The following is a 14,455-nucleotide window of genomic DNA, read 5'->3' on the forward strand; positions in this document are numbered from 1 at the left end:
ACACCTCCATATGGCTCATGCTTTTATTACCAGAGTGGGTGGAGCAAATGTGTGTGTATTTAATTCCCTGAGTGTGTCGCTCTTCCCAGGAGGATCTGTCCATGCCAATTGTGGAAGAGGACATAGATGGTCTCTCAGGATTGTTGTTTCCCTTCTATGATGCTGACACACACATGTTGTACCTGGCAGGCAAGGTAAAAACTGCCCCTTCCTGTGTCACCCAAAAAAGTTTTGATATGCAACAAAGGTGCAGTGCAATCATGGTTTATTTATAATAATAATGATGGCTGAACAGAAATGAGAGGTGCACAGGGGAGGAAAAAAACGCCCTGTGTGCACTTGTGAACAAAGTACAAAATGATTGGTTCGTCTTTTTACCTTTGTCAAGTATTTGGCATAAAATGTAAAAGGACCTAAAGGGACAGATGGTCACACATCTTAATAACAGGAGACAGAACAAAACCAGTGTGGCTACATGTACTTATATATCTTTTTCCAGCTCAAGGTATTAAGAGTACTTTATTCTTAATAATGTTGCCTGTAGCAAAGAACCTCTATTGTTCAATTTATGATGAAATTTTAGTTTTACTGTATTTTTTGTTCGGCCTGTGCACCATTGCTTAGATGAAACATCACATTTTCAAAGTTTATTTTCTAATTTAAAGTTACTGAAAATTATATAAAAATTTAAAGTCCAAGACAATTTTGCAACAAGAAGTCAGCAGAAGAGTAATGTATATTATGAGCCGCAAAACCTCCACGGTAAGAAAACTACTACTTCAGTTGTGATTTAATAGCCACTTTCTGGTGCGTTGGCAGGGTGATGGCAACATCCGTTACTTTGAGATTACCACAGAGAAGCCGTACATCCAATACCTAATGGAGTTTCGCTCCCCAGCTCCACAGAAGGGACTAGGTACGTAAGTAATTTGTTGATTAGCAATATATGATCTCTCCTACTGAGAGCAAAGTCCCAACTATGTCATTAGAAGTCTATAAAGATGTGAGGAGAGAATAAATCACTATGGTAATGGGCTTGACCTTAATATTGCTCTAAAAGTGGTGTTGTATGCCTGAAAGGATATACATTTGTTTCAATATTCCCTCTATAAAGCTTAATAAAGCGACTAACTTGTCCAGGGCTGACATATTGAACCAGGTTTTTACTTTTGCTCATGTGACTTCAAGTAGCCATGAGTTTGAGGAAAGGATTTTCAGTCAACAACAGCAGTCTCATCACACACTTCTATTCCTGCCTGCAGGTGTAATGCCAAAGCACGGGCTGGACGTGGCAGCCTGCGAGGTGTACCGCTTCTACAAACTGGTCACTCTAAAGGGTTTGATTGAGCCCATTTCAATGATTGTGCCAAGAAGGGTGAGTAAAAATCACATCATGGAATGAACTGATTCTGCTTTGTTCTTTCATTATTTATAATTTCTGTAATATGTTACATTTATCCAGCACATAACAAGTTAAGAAGCTGTTAAGTCTTTGCCTTAATCAACCTCTCCTGGTTACATTTGGCATGTAATGAACACAAATACACTGTGAATAATCCAGTGAATCAGAACCAGACAAGCAGGAGGTTATTAAATTGAATTGAAAAGCTAATGATGATAAAGTGATGCATTTTCCCCTGGCAACCCACCAGCACATACAGATAATGAATGGATTGATGCATGAACAGTTTACATTTATTAGACTGATTTGAGGACAATAGTGATGATGGTTGGTAGAAAAGGAAAAACAAGAGGCTGGTCAATGATAGAACTCATGCAGAGGTCAGTTTCTATGCTTTGAGTAAAACAAACGTTCAGTCACCAAACAAGCTCTTAGATTAGACCTTTAGATAATTAAAAGTGCCAACTCTAATAAATAAAATAATGTATTTGGTGTTTCCTGGTTTACAGTCAGACACATACCAAGAGGACATTTACCCGATGACTGCAGGAACAGAACCCGCGCTGTCAGCCAGCGAGTGGCTGAGCGGCATTGATAGAGGTAAACAGCACTTCAGAGGCACACTGGATCAGCTTCATGCCCCTTTGGTGGTTTTGAACAGAACGCACTTTTCAGCAAGAGTGATGAGATGTGTCATTTCTTAGGTTTGGCTCAGATGAACTTAGATTTTTGCCGCCTTGTACCTCACTTGAAAGTCTTTTAGGATAAAAGCATCTGCTAAATGACTACATGTAAATGTAGATGAAGATTCAGTTAAAGTTGATGCAACATAGTCATCTTTGGTTATTGTGTTTATTTTTGTATTCATTGCCAAATCACATCACTTGTGTTATCATTTCTTTTTACATTCATATCACGCAAATTTAAGTGGAATGTGATTTACAACCTGTGGGCAATTTAAATTATAATCAATCAGCCAACAATTCATGAGGTGACTATGTATTTGTTTTGTTCTTTTCATCTGCTCTCGTCTTCTTCATATCTAACAGTAGCCTATGTCAAATGTCCTTTTGCAGTTTTGCAATAGATCTGACTTATCCACAGCATTCAGTGATAAAAAATCTACACATTCTAGAAGATGACTAAAACAATAGCACATGTAGCTGTTTAAATGTTAAAAGCGTTCACAGTTGTATGAAATAAAAGCACGACCAGCACAAAGTGGTAATTTCCCTGTAGTGATCTGTGATGGAGCATCTTTGTGCTTCCTGTTGGTTTTTACCTGCTTAGGATTGTTTTTGTCCAAACAGATCCAGTATTAATGTCCCTGAAGGACGGTTATCACCGGCCAAACCAGTTAGTGTTTAAGGCCCCGGTAAAAGAAAAGAAGACTGTTGTAGTGAATGGGATCGACCTGCTGGAGAATGTTCCACCCAGGACAGAGAACGAGGTGTGTAGAATTAATACGGTGAATGAAAGTGTTATTACTCTTGAGAGGATTTTGTCTTGAGATTACTCTTGATAATCTTGTGAGATTGTTAAATCAAAGTAACAGATTAATATTTTCAACAACTGCTGAATATATTGAAGTAAACAGTATGTATTTCCTCCCATACTTCCTCCTCTTGTTTGTAATTGTTAGCTCTTTATTACCTTGTATGAAAGTATATTTGTTACATTCATGTTTTCACACATTTTGTTTTTCTTTGCGTAGCTCTTGCGCATGTTCTTCCGGCAGCAGGATGAGTTGCGACGACTGAAGGAGGAGCTGACCACCAAGGATGTGCGAATACGCCAGTTGGAGCTGGAGTTGAACAACCTGAAGAACGTTAGTCCCAACAATGTCTGACCTCTTAGGCTCCTGGACTGGCAAAGCTGCTTCCTTTGCCCCCAGATCTGACATCTGACAAGCTTCTGAGCCCTCCCACCCTGCTCTTTTGATATATCACATTATATCATATCTTAACTCCTGCTGCCCAACATAATGCACAAAAGAATTTGGTAACTGTTGGATAATGTCTTAAGAGGTTACTGGAATGTTATGAAAATGACAAATATGACATGGCAAAGAGCTAAGGCAGTGTTTATGCAGCGCCAATTTAACCTGATCATAGGGAAGGTTTCCGACCTGGCCATTTTTGCTATTACCTGTTTTTACAAATGATCAAACATCTTCCAGTGTTAAGATCATTTATATTTTCAGCCAGACTGCCTTGGTGTTTATCTCACTATGCTTGACATCTATTGCCATGCAAGAAATGCTTCACACTCATCCTCCTGTACTGTCCAAAGTACCTCTGAATTTCCACATTTTGTCAAGGCAAAAGCAGAGGATTTAAAGACTTTCATTGTATTTTGTTTTTCTTCCCTAAGGCCTTATAACGTGCCACAGACACAGTTTTCAGTGAGCTCGAGCAACATCCCAAAATGGCTGATGTGAAGTACTTTTGTATCTAACAGACAGAAAGGGCTTTTGCACACATGGATCATATTTTTCACAGAGCTGCTAAACCTGTTATTTCTTTTCTGACCTACAAATGTTTGCTGTTAATGTATGTCACAGACCTGACACACAACTACCCAATTGCAGCCTTTTTCCAATGATAGCACACTCACTTAATGTATTTTTATTTAATTAGTGGGAAAGCAGCAGGTGAAACAAATATGCAGAGTTGATGGACTATTCACACCTAATCTAAAGAGAAGCTTTGCAGGTTGTTAGTGGTTTTTAGGGCTAACTTTGACAATGGGCACTAATGTACATACACTCCTATTTATTATATTTGACCTTTTTAGCTAATACATGCTTTTGACATTAACATTAGTTAATCCCTTTGTTTTGTCATGACGTGGCTGTGCAAGTAATGATTGTGATGCTTGATAGATTTTGCTGAATGTTTTCAGTTGAAATAGTGCAAAATTTGTTCGAAACTGTACCTTAAATGGTATTTGTTTGACTCCAACATGAGATAAGTTATAAAAATACATTTTTGCCTATTCCTAACAGTACAGGAAACTGTAATAGTCTCCATTCTTTTACATTTAAACTAAGTATATCACTACTACATCACTACTGTGATGTGTTTACTTGTATATGTAATTTTCCTCTAGAGACTTAATGTCATGTGTCTTTCCTCCAATTGTACCATTAACAGACTTACACAAAGTACCCCTTTGAATGCCTCTTCTACCATCAAATAGTCTTTTTTTATCCTACACTTTGAAACTGAAGTCAAGTAGCTACTGGATTACCATCGAAATGGCTTTATTATGTCAGCCAGGACTAAGCAGTTACCAAAAATATGCCGTCTCATTACTGATTCTGCTCTTGGTGCACAAAAGAAAAGATGAATCTGCTGCATGCATAGCAAGAGTGAAATTAATAACTAGGTAAAGTAAAATGCAAGTTAAGGACTTGAGATTACAAGTCCTTCCTGCAAGTGTATAAAGGATCCTAAGCTTAACAGCCTCAGTTAACAAGAGGGAAAACGACATGGCTCCTTTAAATGTAGACTTGAGCCATAGACCCTAATGGTACATGTGTATGATTCTTGCAGTAAAAAATAAAAAAGGCAAAAATGAAAGTAAACGGTACCAGACATCTGATGAGCTACAGCGCTATCAGATGCCGAGAGAGCTGCGCTATGTCAGGACCTATCATGTAGCTAGATCGAGAACTGAAAGCAACCACTGAAGTGGTTGTTTGTGGGAAGGTATGATAACAGGGCACAAGGGATTTTGTGCTTGTACAATGGCTGAAAGACAATGTTGAATGACATTTTGGCTTGGGCCAATTCCATTTGGAATTGAACTAGATTAATTTGAGCAAACAAGTAAATCCTCACTTACACAGTATTTGCTTAGTTTGGACTTTGGTAGTACTCGAGGTCTATATTTAATGTGGCAATTACAGTATCACATCTCAGTCTACTGAAAATGTAACCTTTATAGGTTTTCCATGTGCAGAAAAAAAAGTCAATGCGTTCATTGAAAACTAGATTTCTGTTTAGACTTTACTTTTTTCTTGAAACAAGGACCACAAAATTCCAAACATATATAAAAGGGATTTATTGAAGTGAATGGGAGGGAAAAAGAAACAGAATTTGGCTGATGACAGTGGATTTAACAGAGTGAAAAGTCTCTGAGGTAGGCCAATTTGACCATTCCGTATACTAGTGAATACAAAGTCTGGCTAACAGGCTGTTTTTTCCAGAGTTTAGACTTTGAAACAATAAATTCACAATGCACATAACTCTGGATTGTAACCTCCATTTATATGGAGTACTTCTCTACATTATGACCACAAATTTGAACATTGCCACCTCTGTATCACAGAAAGGAACGTGGAAAAGGTGATAATGAAGTTTAGATGTTAAACATTTCTCTCTATGGAAAGATTATGAATACAAAGTTATTTTCAAATTCAAGAAATTTCACACTGCGTATTTTAGAGAAAGCAGCATACATATTTAATATCTTATTACAATTCATAGTTTCACCTCAGTCATCTGTTTAAATGTCTGCCGTCATCAAAGAGAATACAAAAAAATAGATTTGGTCATTATTTACAAGAACACGTAATTTCCGAACTATCAAAGCTGAGGGTTGAAGGAGGAGGAGCAGCTTTGACAAGGGCAGACATTTTTCTGCTATTAATTAAAAATATGCCCTGTGAGGGTCACACTTTGCATGTGCAGACAGAAGTTTCACACCAGGACAGCAGAGAGTATTGGCATACTGGTGACACTACAAATACATAACTTACATTTAAAAATAAATGCAAAAATAAGTTTAAGACGAGGAGAGGACAGCCATACATGAATCCAGTAGTTGACTTTAAAATGTATTAGACATGCACTCTTTTTTTTTTTTCTTTGTTTAATTTTGATTTTTCTCTTGAAGGGGGCGTCTTAAAATACACCAGAAACTGGTCTTAAACAAACAGTGAGAAAACAAAAACATTTCTTAAAAAGGTTTATCTTTGCTATATTTGATATTACAAAAATCGGTGTCCACAAAGCAGTTTAAAGTGGACTGTAAAGACTGGAACAAGGGAGCATCAAAGGTACATAAATTTAACTTATTTCTCCAGACAACCCCATCTACCTGACTGGCCAATAACAAAAAACACTCCTACTGCAATATGAAACTGGGGGGGAAATACATAGGGATTGTTGGGACATGACTGGGAGATACAAGTTTAAAACAGTTCACAACTTAGATTTAAGAGGACTCTCAATCATCCTCGTCCTCCTCCCCTTCTTCATCCAGGTCCCTTTTTCTCTTCTGACCTCGCTCTTCTTCTAAAATAGAAAAGTCATATTTAAAGAAAAACCAAACTAATAAATGTTTCCCATCAAACTTCTGTCATCAATTTTTTGCATCATCACGACAGCAATGTTTGCTCAAACTGTTTCGAGACGGGCGTACATTGCTTTGTGATGTAAAATAAAGATTTTCTGAATTTGCTGAGTCTCAACTCTGTATTATGTACTTATACTATAAAAAACTCTAAAGGCTACCTTTGGTCATTTTCTAAATAAGGTGTATTTTCAACAGTACACATACAGACACTTCAACAAACAACTGCTAGCAACCTGGAAAAGCTTGTTTATCTGTGTTGCCCTCCAACGTCCAAAGCCATTTAAAATCACATCTAGACATACCTCTTCACTGAGTGACATGTTTCTTCATATTAAAGACCTTGGTCATGAAATTGGTTAAAATGTTGCAGCAAATCCCAATATCTATTTACAGCAGACTGAAATAAGCAAGCACCAAGTGCAAATGTGCAATCCCTGTGAAAATTTAAGGGAATTCATATCTTGGACAACAAAGGTCTACAGCACAGACACGCAAGCTAACCCAGGCTGGAAACAAATGGACACTCCCCATGAGTAGAGGGGATTCATGGTTGTGTCTGTAGGGGGATTGTTGAAAATATGATTGATTTGAAGTTATCCTTTAAAAAGCCTCCTGTTGAGTATTTTTTAAACAAACTTTGCGGAATAACAAGACGAGAATAAGACAAATACCTACAGTGTATTACAAGTATTTTGTAGTGCAGGGATACTTAATAAATAATTACATGATAAGTGGCAATACTTACAATGTAACTACTGTGTAAATACAAATAAGAAGAGAGCAAGAGGCTCCACTTTAAATTACAGCCCTCATTTATTGTACCTGCTATATATCACAAGGTAATAAAGGTATTGCTATAATATTGTTTTTTGAGAAACACAATCATGCATTTATTTTTATTACCTCTAATTCTATTGCATGGAAACCAACTTAAATCAGTTGAGCTTTATATTCTAAAAAAACGTATTGATAAATATTTAAATGTCCCATGATATGTGCGGGTTAGCGCCTTTTTTGCAAAAATCTAAACCCCTTTGTTAACTGTTGTTATACAGTAGGAACAACAAAAGAGGGCTGTAATTTAAAGTGGAGCCTCCTACCTTCTTATTTTTAGTTACATCATAGTTACACTATTAATATGTATCCCTTAACTACAAAATACTTCCACTGTCGGTATTTTTTTATTCTCATCTTGTTACCCAATTATTAAGTCTGCTTATTGTTATCAAGGAACAGAAAATATGTTTCCACAGGTACCGTGGAGGTATACTGTTGTTACCAATAAGTACACTGTAAGTACACAAGTAAGTTCACTGTACTATCCCTGTAAGTGGCCAGTTATAATCCTAAACGTTAGAGAAACTTTTTTATCTAGTCATAGAATGTAAATTAAAAAAAAAAAAACTACAAAACCTGCAAAAACCTTTAAATATTAAAGGTGGATACTGTATACACTTAGCATGTAGCATAATATTAGAAAACAGTGTTTAATCAAATATAACCACCATTTAACTCACCCTCCTCATCCTCATCGTCAACCTCTTTGTCATTCAAATCTTCGTCCTCTTCCTCCTTTTTAAAACACAATGCAATGTCAATTTAGATATTTTAGACTTAATATTTTTAATAATAATAATATAATACACATTTATTCTTATCCCACCTCTCCGCTGAGGTCCTCCTCCTCATCTTCTTCATTCTCCTCTTCGTCTTCTTCTCCCTCTTCCTCCTCATCATCCCCTGGTGCTACATCTTCATCATACTCCTCATCTACATCTGAGGGAAACCGGGCGTGGTTAATTAAGAATCAAATCAGGTACCAACAATCAACAGGTAAGCAACTTTAACAAATGCTGGAAAGAACAAGCTATTCACATGATGGCATGTGAAGAGCTTGGCTGCAATCTCAAACTTACCATCTTCGTCTTCATCTTCATCATCCAAGCCCTCTGCATAAACCTCAGCATCAGAATCTGGTGCCTCCTTGTCATCTTTGTCATACCCATCCAGGTACGTGAGCTGGGGTAGTAGCTTGAACACATTGTCTCTGTATTCGTTCAAGTTTGTCACTTCACAGTTAAACAGATCTAGGCTTTTCAGGGTCCCCAGTTCTTTCTGTTAAGAGAAAAATCAAGTTTGAATGAAGCTGCTTTGAATGGGGTCCTTAACCCCCAGGCTATGTTAGGTTTTCATTTACCAATGGCTGTATTGTGCTGAGGTCTTTTATCTTGTTGCCACTGAGGTTGAGATGTGTGAGGTTGGGGCACTTCTCTGCCAAAACTTCTAACCCTCCTGAGATCCTGTTATCGCTGAGTTCAAGCTGTTCATCAATTAAACAATCAAAACATGCACATCATAATCTCACCATCATAATTATCAAAATTTCACAGACTCATTTTATGTAGAAAAATCACCCACCTTTTTGAGTTTATTTAGCTTTGGCAAGTGAGCAACTGTCGTCAGCCCAACGTTAATTGTGCTTAGAAATTCCAACTCCTCAAATTCATCTGTTAGACCCTCAATCTTTCCTTCGTTTGAGCGACAGTTGTCTAACACAAGTTCTTTGACCTGATGGACAAGCAAACATACCCGGTCAGGGTGTTAAATTTGAGGTGCAAATGATAAAGCATTCAAAAATCTGTACAATTAATAATAAACAATATGTCAAATGTAGAACCATTTTCTGCCAGAAAAACAAAAAACTAAATTTGTTTTATTTTAACTCACTTCAGGCTTGTTTTATTTTTCAATTTCATTTGGGAAAGATGTGCTTGCTCTAGCTCTTATTCCTAGAGAGGTTAAACATAACTTTACTTGCTGTGTTTTAGATACCATTGATAAAATAATTAATAAACAAACAAAAAGGAGGAATGTACAGTTGTTTTCAGTATACTAAACTGATTTTCCTTGAGTTTTGCAGAAGCTACTGCTACATTTAAGCATATTTCCTTTTCATTCTGTTTAGGAAGCAAATGTTGTACCAGATGAAAACTTACAGTAATAATCATAAAGTGCAAATGACAATATAGTCGCATAAACTTTAAACTTTTTTTTGACCATCACAGTTTGGTCACCTCTACTTAATGTATAAAAGCATATACTTATTACACTATAGCAGTATATCAAGTAGTTTAAATGTTCCCCACACTAAATACATAAATCTTTAAAATGCTTAGTAATAATAATTTTGCTCCTAATACTAATGTTCTTGTACTTCAGTAAAAAATTGAAACCAGAATGTTTTTATTGTGTGCTTTTGCTATTTTACTTACAGTTCTCCTACCATTAATTTTAGTGTGTAATACTGATTGCACATCCCAAAGAAAAAAATGTGGTATGCAAAACCTAACCAAATATGCATCCTGTTGGTATTTAAAATGAAAAGATGTAAATAAAAACACTACAAGGACCAATCAGACTATTTTTCAATAAGTTCGAAATTTGGAAAACTGTGGTATTTACAAATATTCTGCCGTTCTAATACAGCAATATTTGTCAATTCCCTTTTTGATTATACTGTCCAGCTGGTCAAAAATGTAACCACTAGGGGGCACAAGCCAGGGTCTTCTTGTGCTAGTCCCAAGTCTGAATAAATGCAAAGGGTTGTCTCAGGAAGGGTATCTAACGTAAAACACATGCCAAATTAAACATACGAATCGTGACTTCCATACCAGATTGGTCACAGCCTGTGTTAACAACGACCGCCACCAGTGCTGTTGACCTACAGGGTGCTGGTGGAAATTGGGCTACAGTTGGCCAAAGGAGAGGACAAAGGTGTGTTCGTAGGCAGAGAGAGAAGAGGAAAGCCAAGAATGTAGGACTGACAGTAGGGACTTTGAAGGTTGGGACTTTGACAGGGATGGCTAGAGGGTTGGTTGACATGATGCAGTGAAGGAAGGTGGATAGACGGTGTGTCCAGGAGATCGGGTGGAAAGGTAGCAAGTCTCGAAGCTTAGGAGCAGGGTTCAAGTTGTTTTACCGTGGATAGGAAGAGAAATGGAGTAGGAGGTTATGTCTAGGAGAGTGTAGCCAGACATCACAGTTTGGGGGGGTGTAAAATGACTCTGGTGGTGAGGAAGATGAAGAGGACAAAGGCAGATCGGAGAACAAAGTGGTGGAAGTTGAAAAAGGAAGAATGTTGTGTAGTTTTCAGAGAGGAGCTGAGACAGGCTCTGGGTGGTCAGGGGGTGCTTTCAGATGACTGGACAATCGGGAAAGAGGAAAGTGGACAAGAGACTTGGTGGTGGAGCGAGGAAGTTCAGGAGTGTATACAGGGAAAGAGAAGTAGGACAGAAGAGAGAAGACAGGAGTACAGGGTAAGGTGAAGGTAGAGGTGGGAAAGACCAAACAAAGAGCATATGAGAACATGTATGTTTGGTTGGACAGTACAGAGGCAGAGGTGGATTTGTACAAATTGGCCAGGCAGAGAGATAGAGATGGGAAGGATGAGCAGCAGGTTAGCGTGATTAAAGATAAGGATGGAAAACTATTGACAGGTGCCAGAAGTGTGATGGGAAGATGTAAGAACTTTGAAGAGTTGATGAATGAGGAAAATTAAAGAGAATGGAGAAAGAAGAGGTGACTGGTGTAGAGCAGGAAGTAGCAAAGTTTAGTAAGAGTGAAGTGAGGAGGACGTTGAAGAAGATGAAGAGTGGAAAGGCAGTTGGTCCTGATGACATACCTGTAGAGGTATGGAAGTGTGTAGGAGAGGTGGCAGTAGAGTTTCTGACTAGTTTGTTTAACAAGATCTTGGAGAGTGAGAGGATGCCCAAGGAATCGAGGGGAAGTGTACTGGTGCCTATTTTTAAGAATAGGGTAGGTGTGCAGAGCTGTGGTAACTACAGGGGAATAAAACTGATGAGCCAAACAATGCAGTTGTGGGAAATAGCGGAAGCTAGGCTATGGGCAGAGGTGACCATTTGTGAGCAGCAATGTGGTTTCATGCCTAGAAAGAACAACAGATGCAGTATTTGCTTTGAGGAAAATAAATAATAAATAAATACAAAAATCAGATCATAGTATTAGATTCTGGCACAGGTTCCACCTGCTGAACCAGGGAGGCAAACCTGAGGACCCAATATGTGTGACACTGTACCTCTAGATACTGTACTGTAAGTCAATGATAGGGAGTAAACATGGGAGTCCTTCCTTCCCTCTATCTGTGCCACACAGCCCCAAAGCAGAGTATTCTGACCCCAGCTCATAAGGCAGGCTTAGTAAGTAGCTTACTGACTTAATGGGCTGCCCATAGTTCTGCATATGCCACAATTACTTTATTTCTAATCTGTTCATGAAATTAAATGTAACCGTGCACTAACATTGAAAGAACTGCTGTAGGGTATTAAATGTAGGCCTACGTTTACTGCTTCAGATATTACCAAAAAGTTAGAGCAGGCCATTTCCCCAGGGGTGTCTAAACTTTTGCACAGTGCAGCCTACTGTGTACCGTGCAGCTACAGGAGCGTAGACTTTCGTTGGTCTGATACGCGGTCACAGGTGTGCAATTACCGGATATTTGACCGCGGCCTTGGCCGTGACTCAGCCAATCAGCGGTGAGGAGCGGGACTATAAAATACTGTATATGTTGTAGGCTGCACGCACTTCAACGCTGCAGCTATCGCGATGCATTGGCTGTCCTCTTATTACGTCGCCTAAATATCACATTGAGCTACTTTTCCAGTATAGCGGCTAGTGAGTGTTTGTTTTTACAGGTCGCCGAGTTCAAAGTGTAATAAGAGAGGCTGCGCGTTGTTATGAGCGGCGCAGATGCACATTAGTCAAAACAAGCCGGAGCCAAACAGACCTACGAGTCGTGCACAGGGTCATTTGTGAGTAGGAGGGGCAGCTAAAGCCGATTAGATAGCTGCCAGGCAAACCTTTCATTGTTGCTTGTGCTAAACACTTGCCGATTGGATTGGTGGCGTGTGTAGACTTCTGTTAATAAGAAGGTATGGTGCTCCGTTCGTGCAGTGTGTCGAATGAACGGGATTTTCGCCGTGTTTCGGATTGCCTTTGTTTCTCAGTAAAATGGCGGCTTGTCCTAGTTCTGGAAAACTAGAGCAACAACGCGACTCGACCATTTGTTTTCATTATGGCCGGATCTCTGGAGTTGAAATAGACACGCCGCGTCTGGATCAAACGAGTGACTGAACCTAGCAGATAATAACGACGCGGGCGTGTCTGGGCTTAATCTCTGCGTGTTTTCGCCCGGTAGCGGTGCGTGCTAACGCCGCTCTCCTTCGGCCGTCTGTGCGCACAGTGGCTCCGGTTGTAGGCTGCATGCTTGGACTGCGGGCTCACCGCTGTGCGCCGTTTGGTGTTCCAATGCACTTCCTGCGGAGATATGAGAGTTCAGCCGGACACGCAGTCGTGAACCGATAATGCAAGCCTGTGATATTTATGCATCATTGATAATTCTATGACTTTGAGTATCTGCATCCTTAACGCGCCGAGCGCACGGCATAAAATGTTTGAGCAAATATATTTCCCAGTCGAAGCATGCAGACAGCACATGAACCGTGGAGGGGAAAACAATAACACGGGCTTTAAACGAAAAGGGGCGCGTTCGCAGATCAAAAGTTACAAATATGGCTTCTCATACCGCTTGCCTTGTTTATACCGCTGGCATAAAAAGCTGTGCTGCATTCTCAAACTGCACATCCAAACCTGAGCTCGGAGCCGCACAAAAGTTCAGCCAGCGTACCTGCAGCACCTGTCGACCGTGGATCTGAGCCCAAAGCAACAACGCGAGCCGACGTCCCCATCATCTTTTAACTTGTAAGAAACTTTGTATCCCCACGCCAAGACATCACACGAAAGATTCTCCATTAGCTGAGTGTAAAACATGACCAGCGACATGTGAGGCCAACTTACATCTGACGGAGTGCGGTTCCGCAACTCTAGGTGAATTCTTTTCTTCATGTCCATCCTTGATCAGGGCACCCGCGAGATGATACACACTTTTAATAATTACTGCAAATGCAACTACCACCTCCAGAATAGACTGCTGTTGTTCATTCAAACTTGATCAGCTCGGTGGGCGGGAGCACGGCTCACGATTGTCGTCACCGCCGACCAATGGCTGCGGCCAAATAAAGAGGGAACGGATTTACAGACGCACAGGCCAATGAATCCGCCCTTATAAAACTGGGTGGGGTTTTGTTGTCGATGTTTGGTTGTTTCGTTAACTTAAGTTTACATGGTTAATGCAATACTGTCATGTTGTAAACCAAATACATGACACGGAGAGGGCTGTCTTATGTTTGTCGGTTCTGTAACTGTCAGTAATAAACTTGAAACTTATATGAAGCCAATTTAAAGTTGGTGTGTGAAGCTCCTGAATGTTAATTTTAAGATGACACAAAACGACACTCACATAACACATTTGCCCCCAAACTCACAAAACAACATAAACTTAACAAAGTATTCGCTCATTATATTCCATGTAAAGATTTTAAATTAAACAGCAACAGTAGGTCGCACAATGTAGCATAAACAATTGTTATGTTGAAAGGAAAATAAACTATGCTTATTACTCTAAAAAAGGGTGACAACTGTTGTATTTGACACTTCCGAACCGGACCAAAGTAAGTATGTTTTTATGGTTAGTTAGAGACCATTATTGAAGCATGTGTGTTTACTAAGTTACAAATGTTTATTTAATGTTGAACTACCTATTAACCACATTAT

The 14,455-nt window shown here is 39.1% G+C and overlaps 2 protein-coding genes across 4 annotated transcripts in view; one reads left to right on the forward strand and one right to left on the reverse strand.

Annotated features, from left to right (window-relative positions):
- Positions 1-6,870, forward strand: part of coro2ba (coronin, actin binding protein, 2Ba) — a 39,948-nt gene extending 33,078 nt beyond the window's left edge. For all 3 annotated transcript variants that reach the window (XM_067495829.1, XM_067495827.1, XM_067495830.1), the window contains exons 7-12: positions 90-194; positions 820-916; positions 1,263-1,375; positions 1,912-2,002; positions 2,713-2,852; positions 3,117-6,870. In XM_067495829.1, the coding sequence (XP_067351930.1) occupies positions 90-194; positions 820-916; positions 1,263-1,375; positions 1,912-2,002; positions 2,713-2,852; positions 3,117-3,251 (681 nt within the window). In that variant the 3' untranslated portion in view covers positions 3,252-6,870. The remainder of the gene's footprint in view (positions 1-89; positions 195-819; positions 917-1,262; positions 1,376-1,911; positions 2,003-2,712; positions 2,853-3,116) is intronic.
- anp32a (acidic (leucine-rich) nuclear phosphoprotein 32 family, member A) lies at positions 5,447-14,024 on the reverse strand. The gene is made up of 7 exons (XM_067495831.1): positions 13,640-14,024; positions 9,185-9,334; positions 8,964-9,086; positions 8,683-8,881; positions 8,430-8,542; positions 8,284-8,338; positions 5,447-6,705 (listed from the first exon to the last, which is right to left on the reverse strand). Exons 1-7 carry the CDS (start codon positions 13,691-13,693, stop codon positions 6,638-6,640), a joined length of 762 nt encoding a protein of 253 aa, XP_067351932.1. The 5' UTR covers positions 13,694-14,024; the 3' UTR covers positions 5,447-6,637.
- Positions 14,025-14,455: the final 431 nt, after the last annotated feature.

Source organism: Channa argus, chromosome 2, assembly GCF_033026475.1.
Source record: "Channa argus isolate prfri chromosome 2, Channa argus male v1.0, whole genome shotgun sequence".
Lineage (NCBI taxonomy): Eukaryota > Metazoa > Chordata > Actinopteri > Anabantiformes > Channidae > Channa > Channa argus.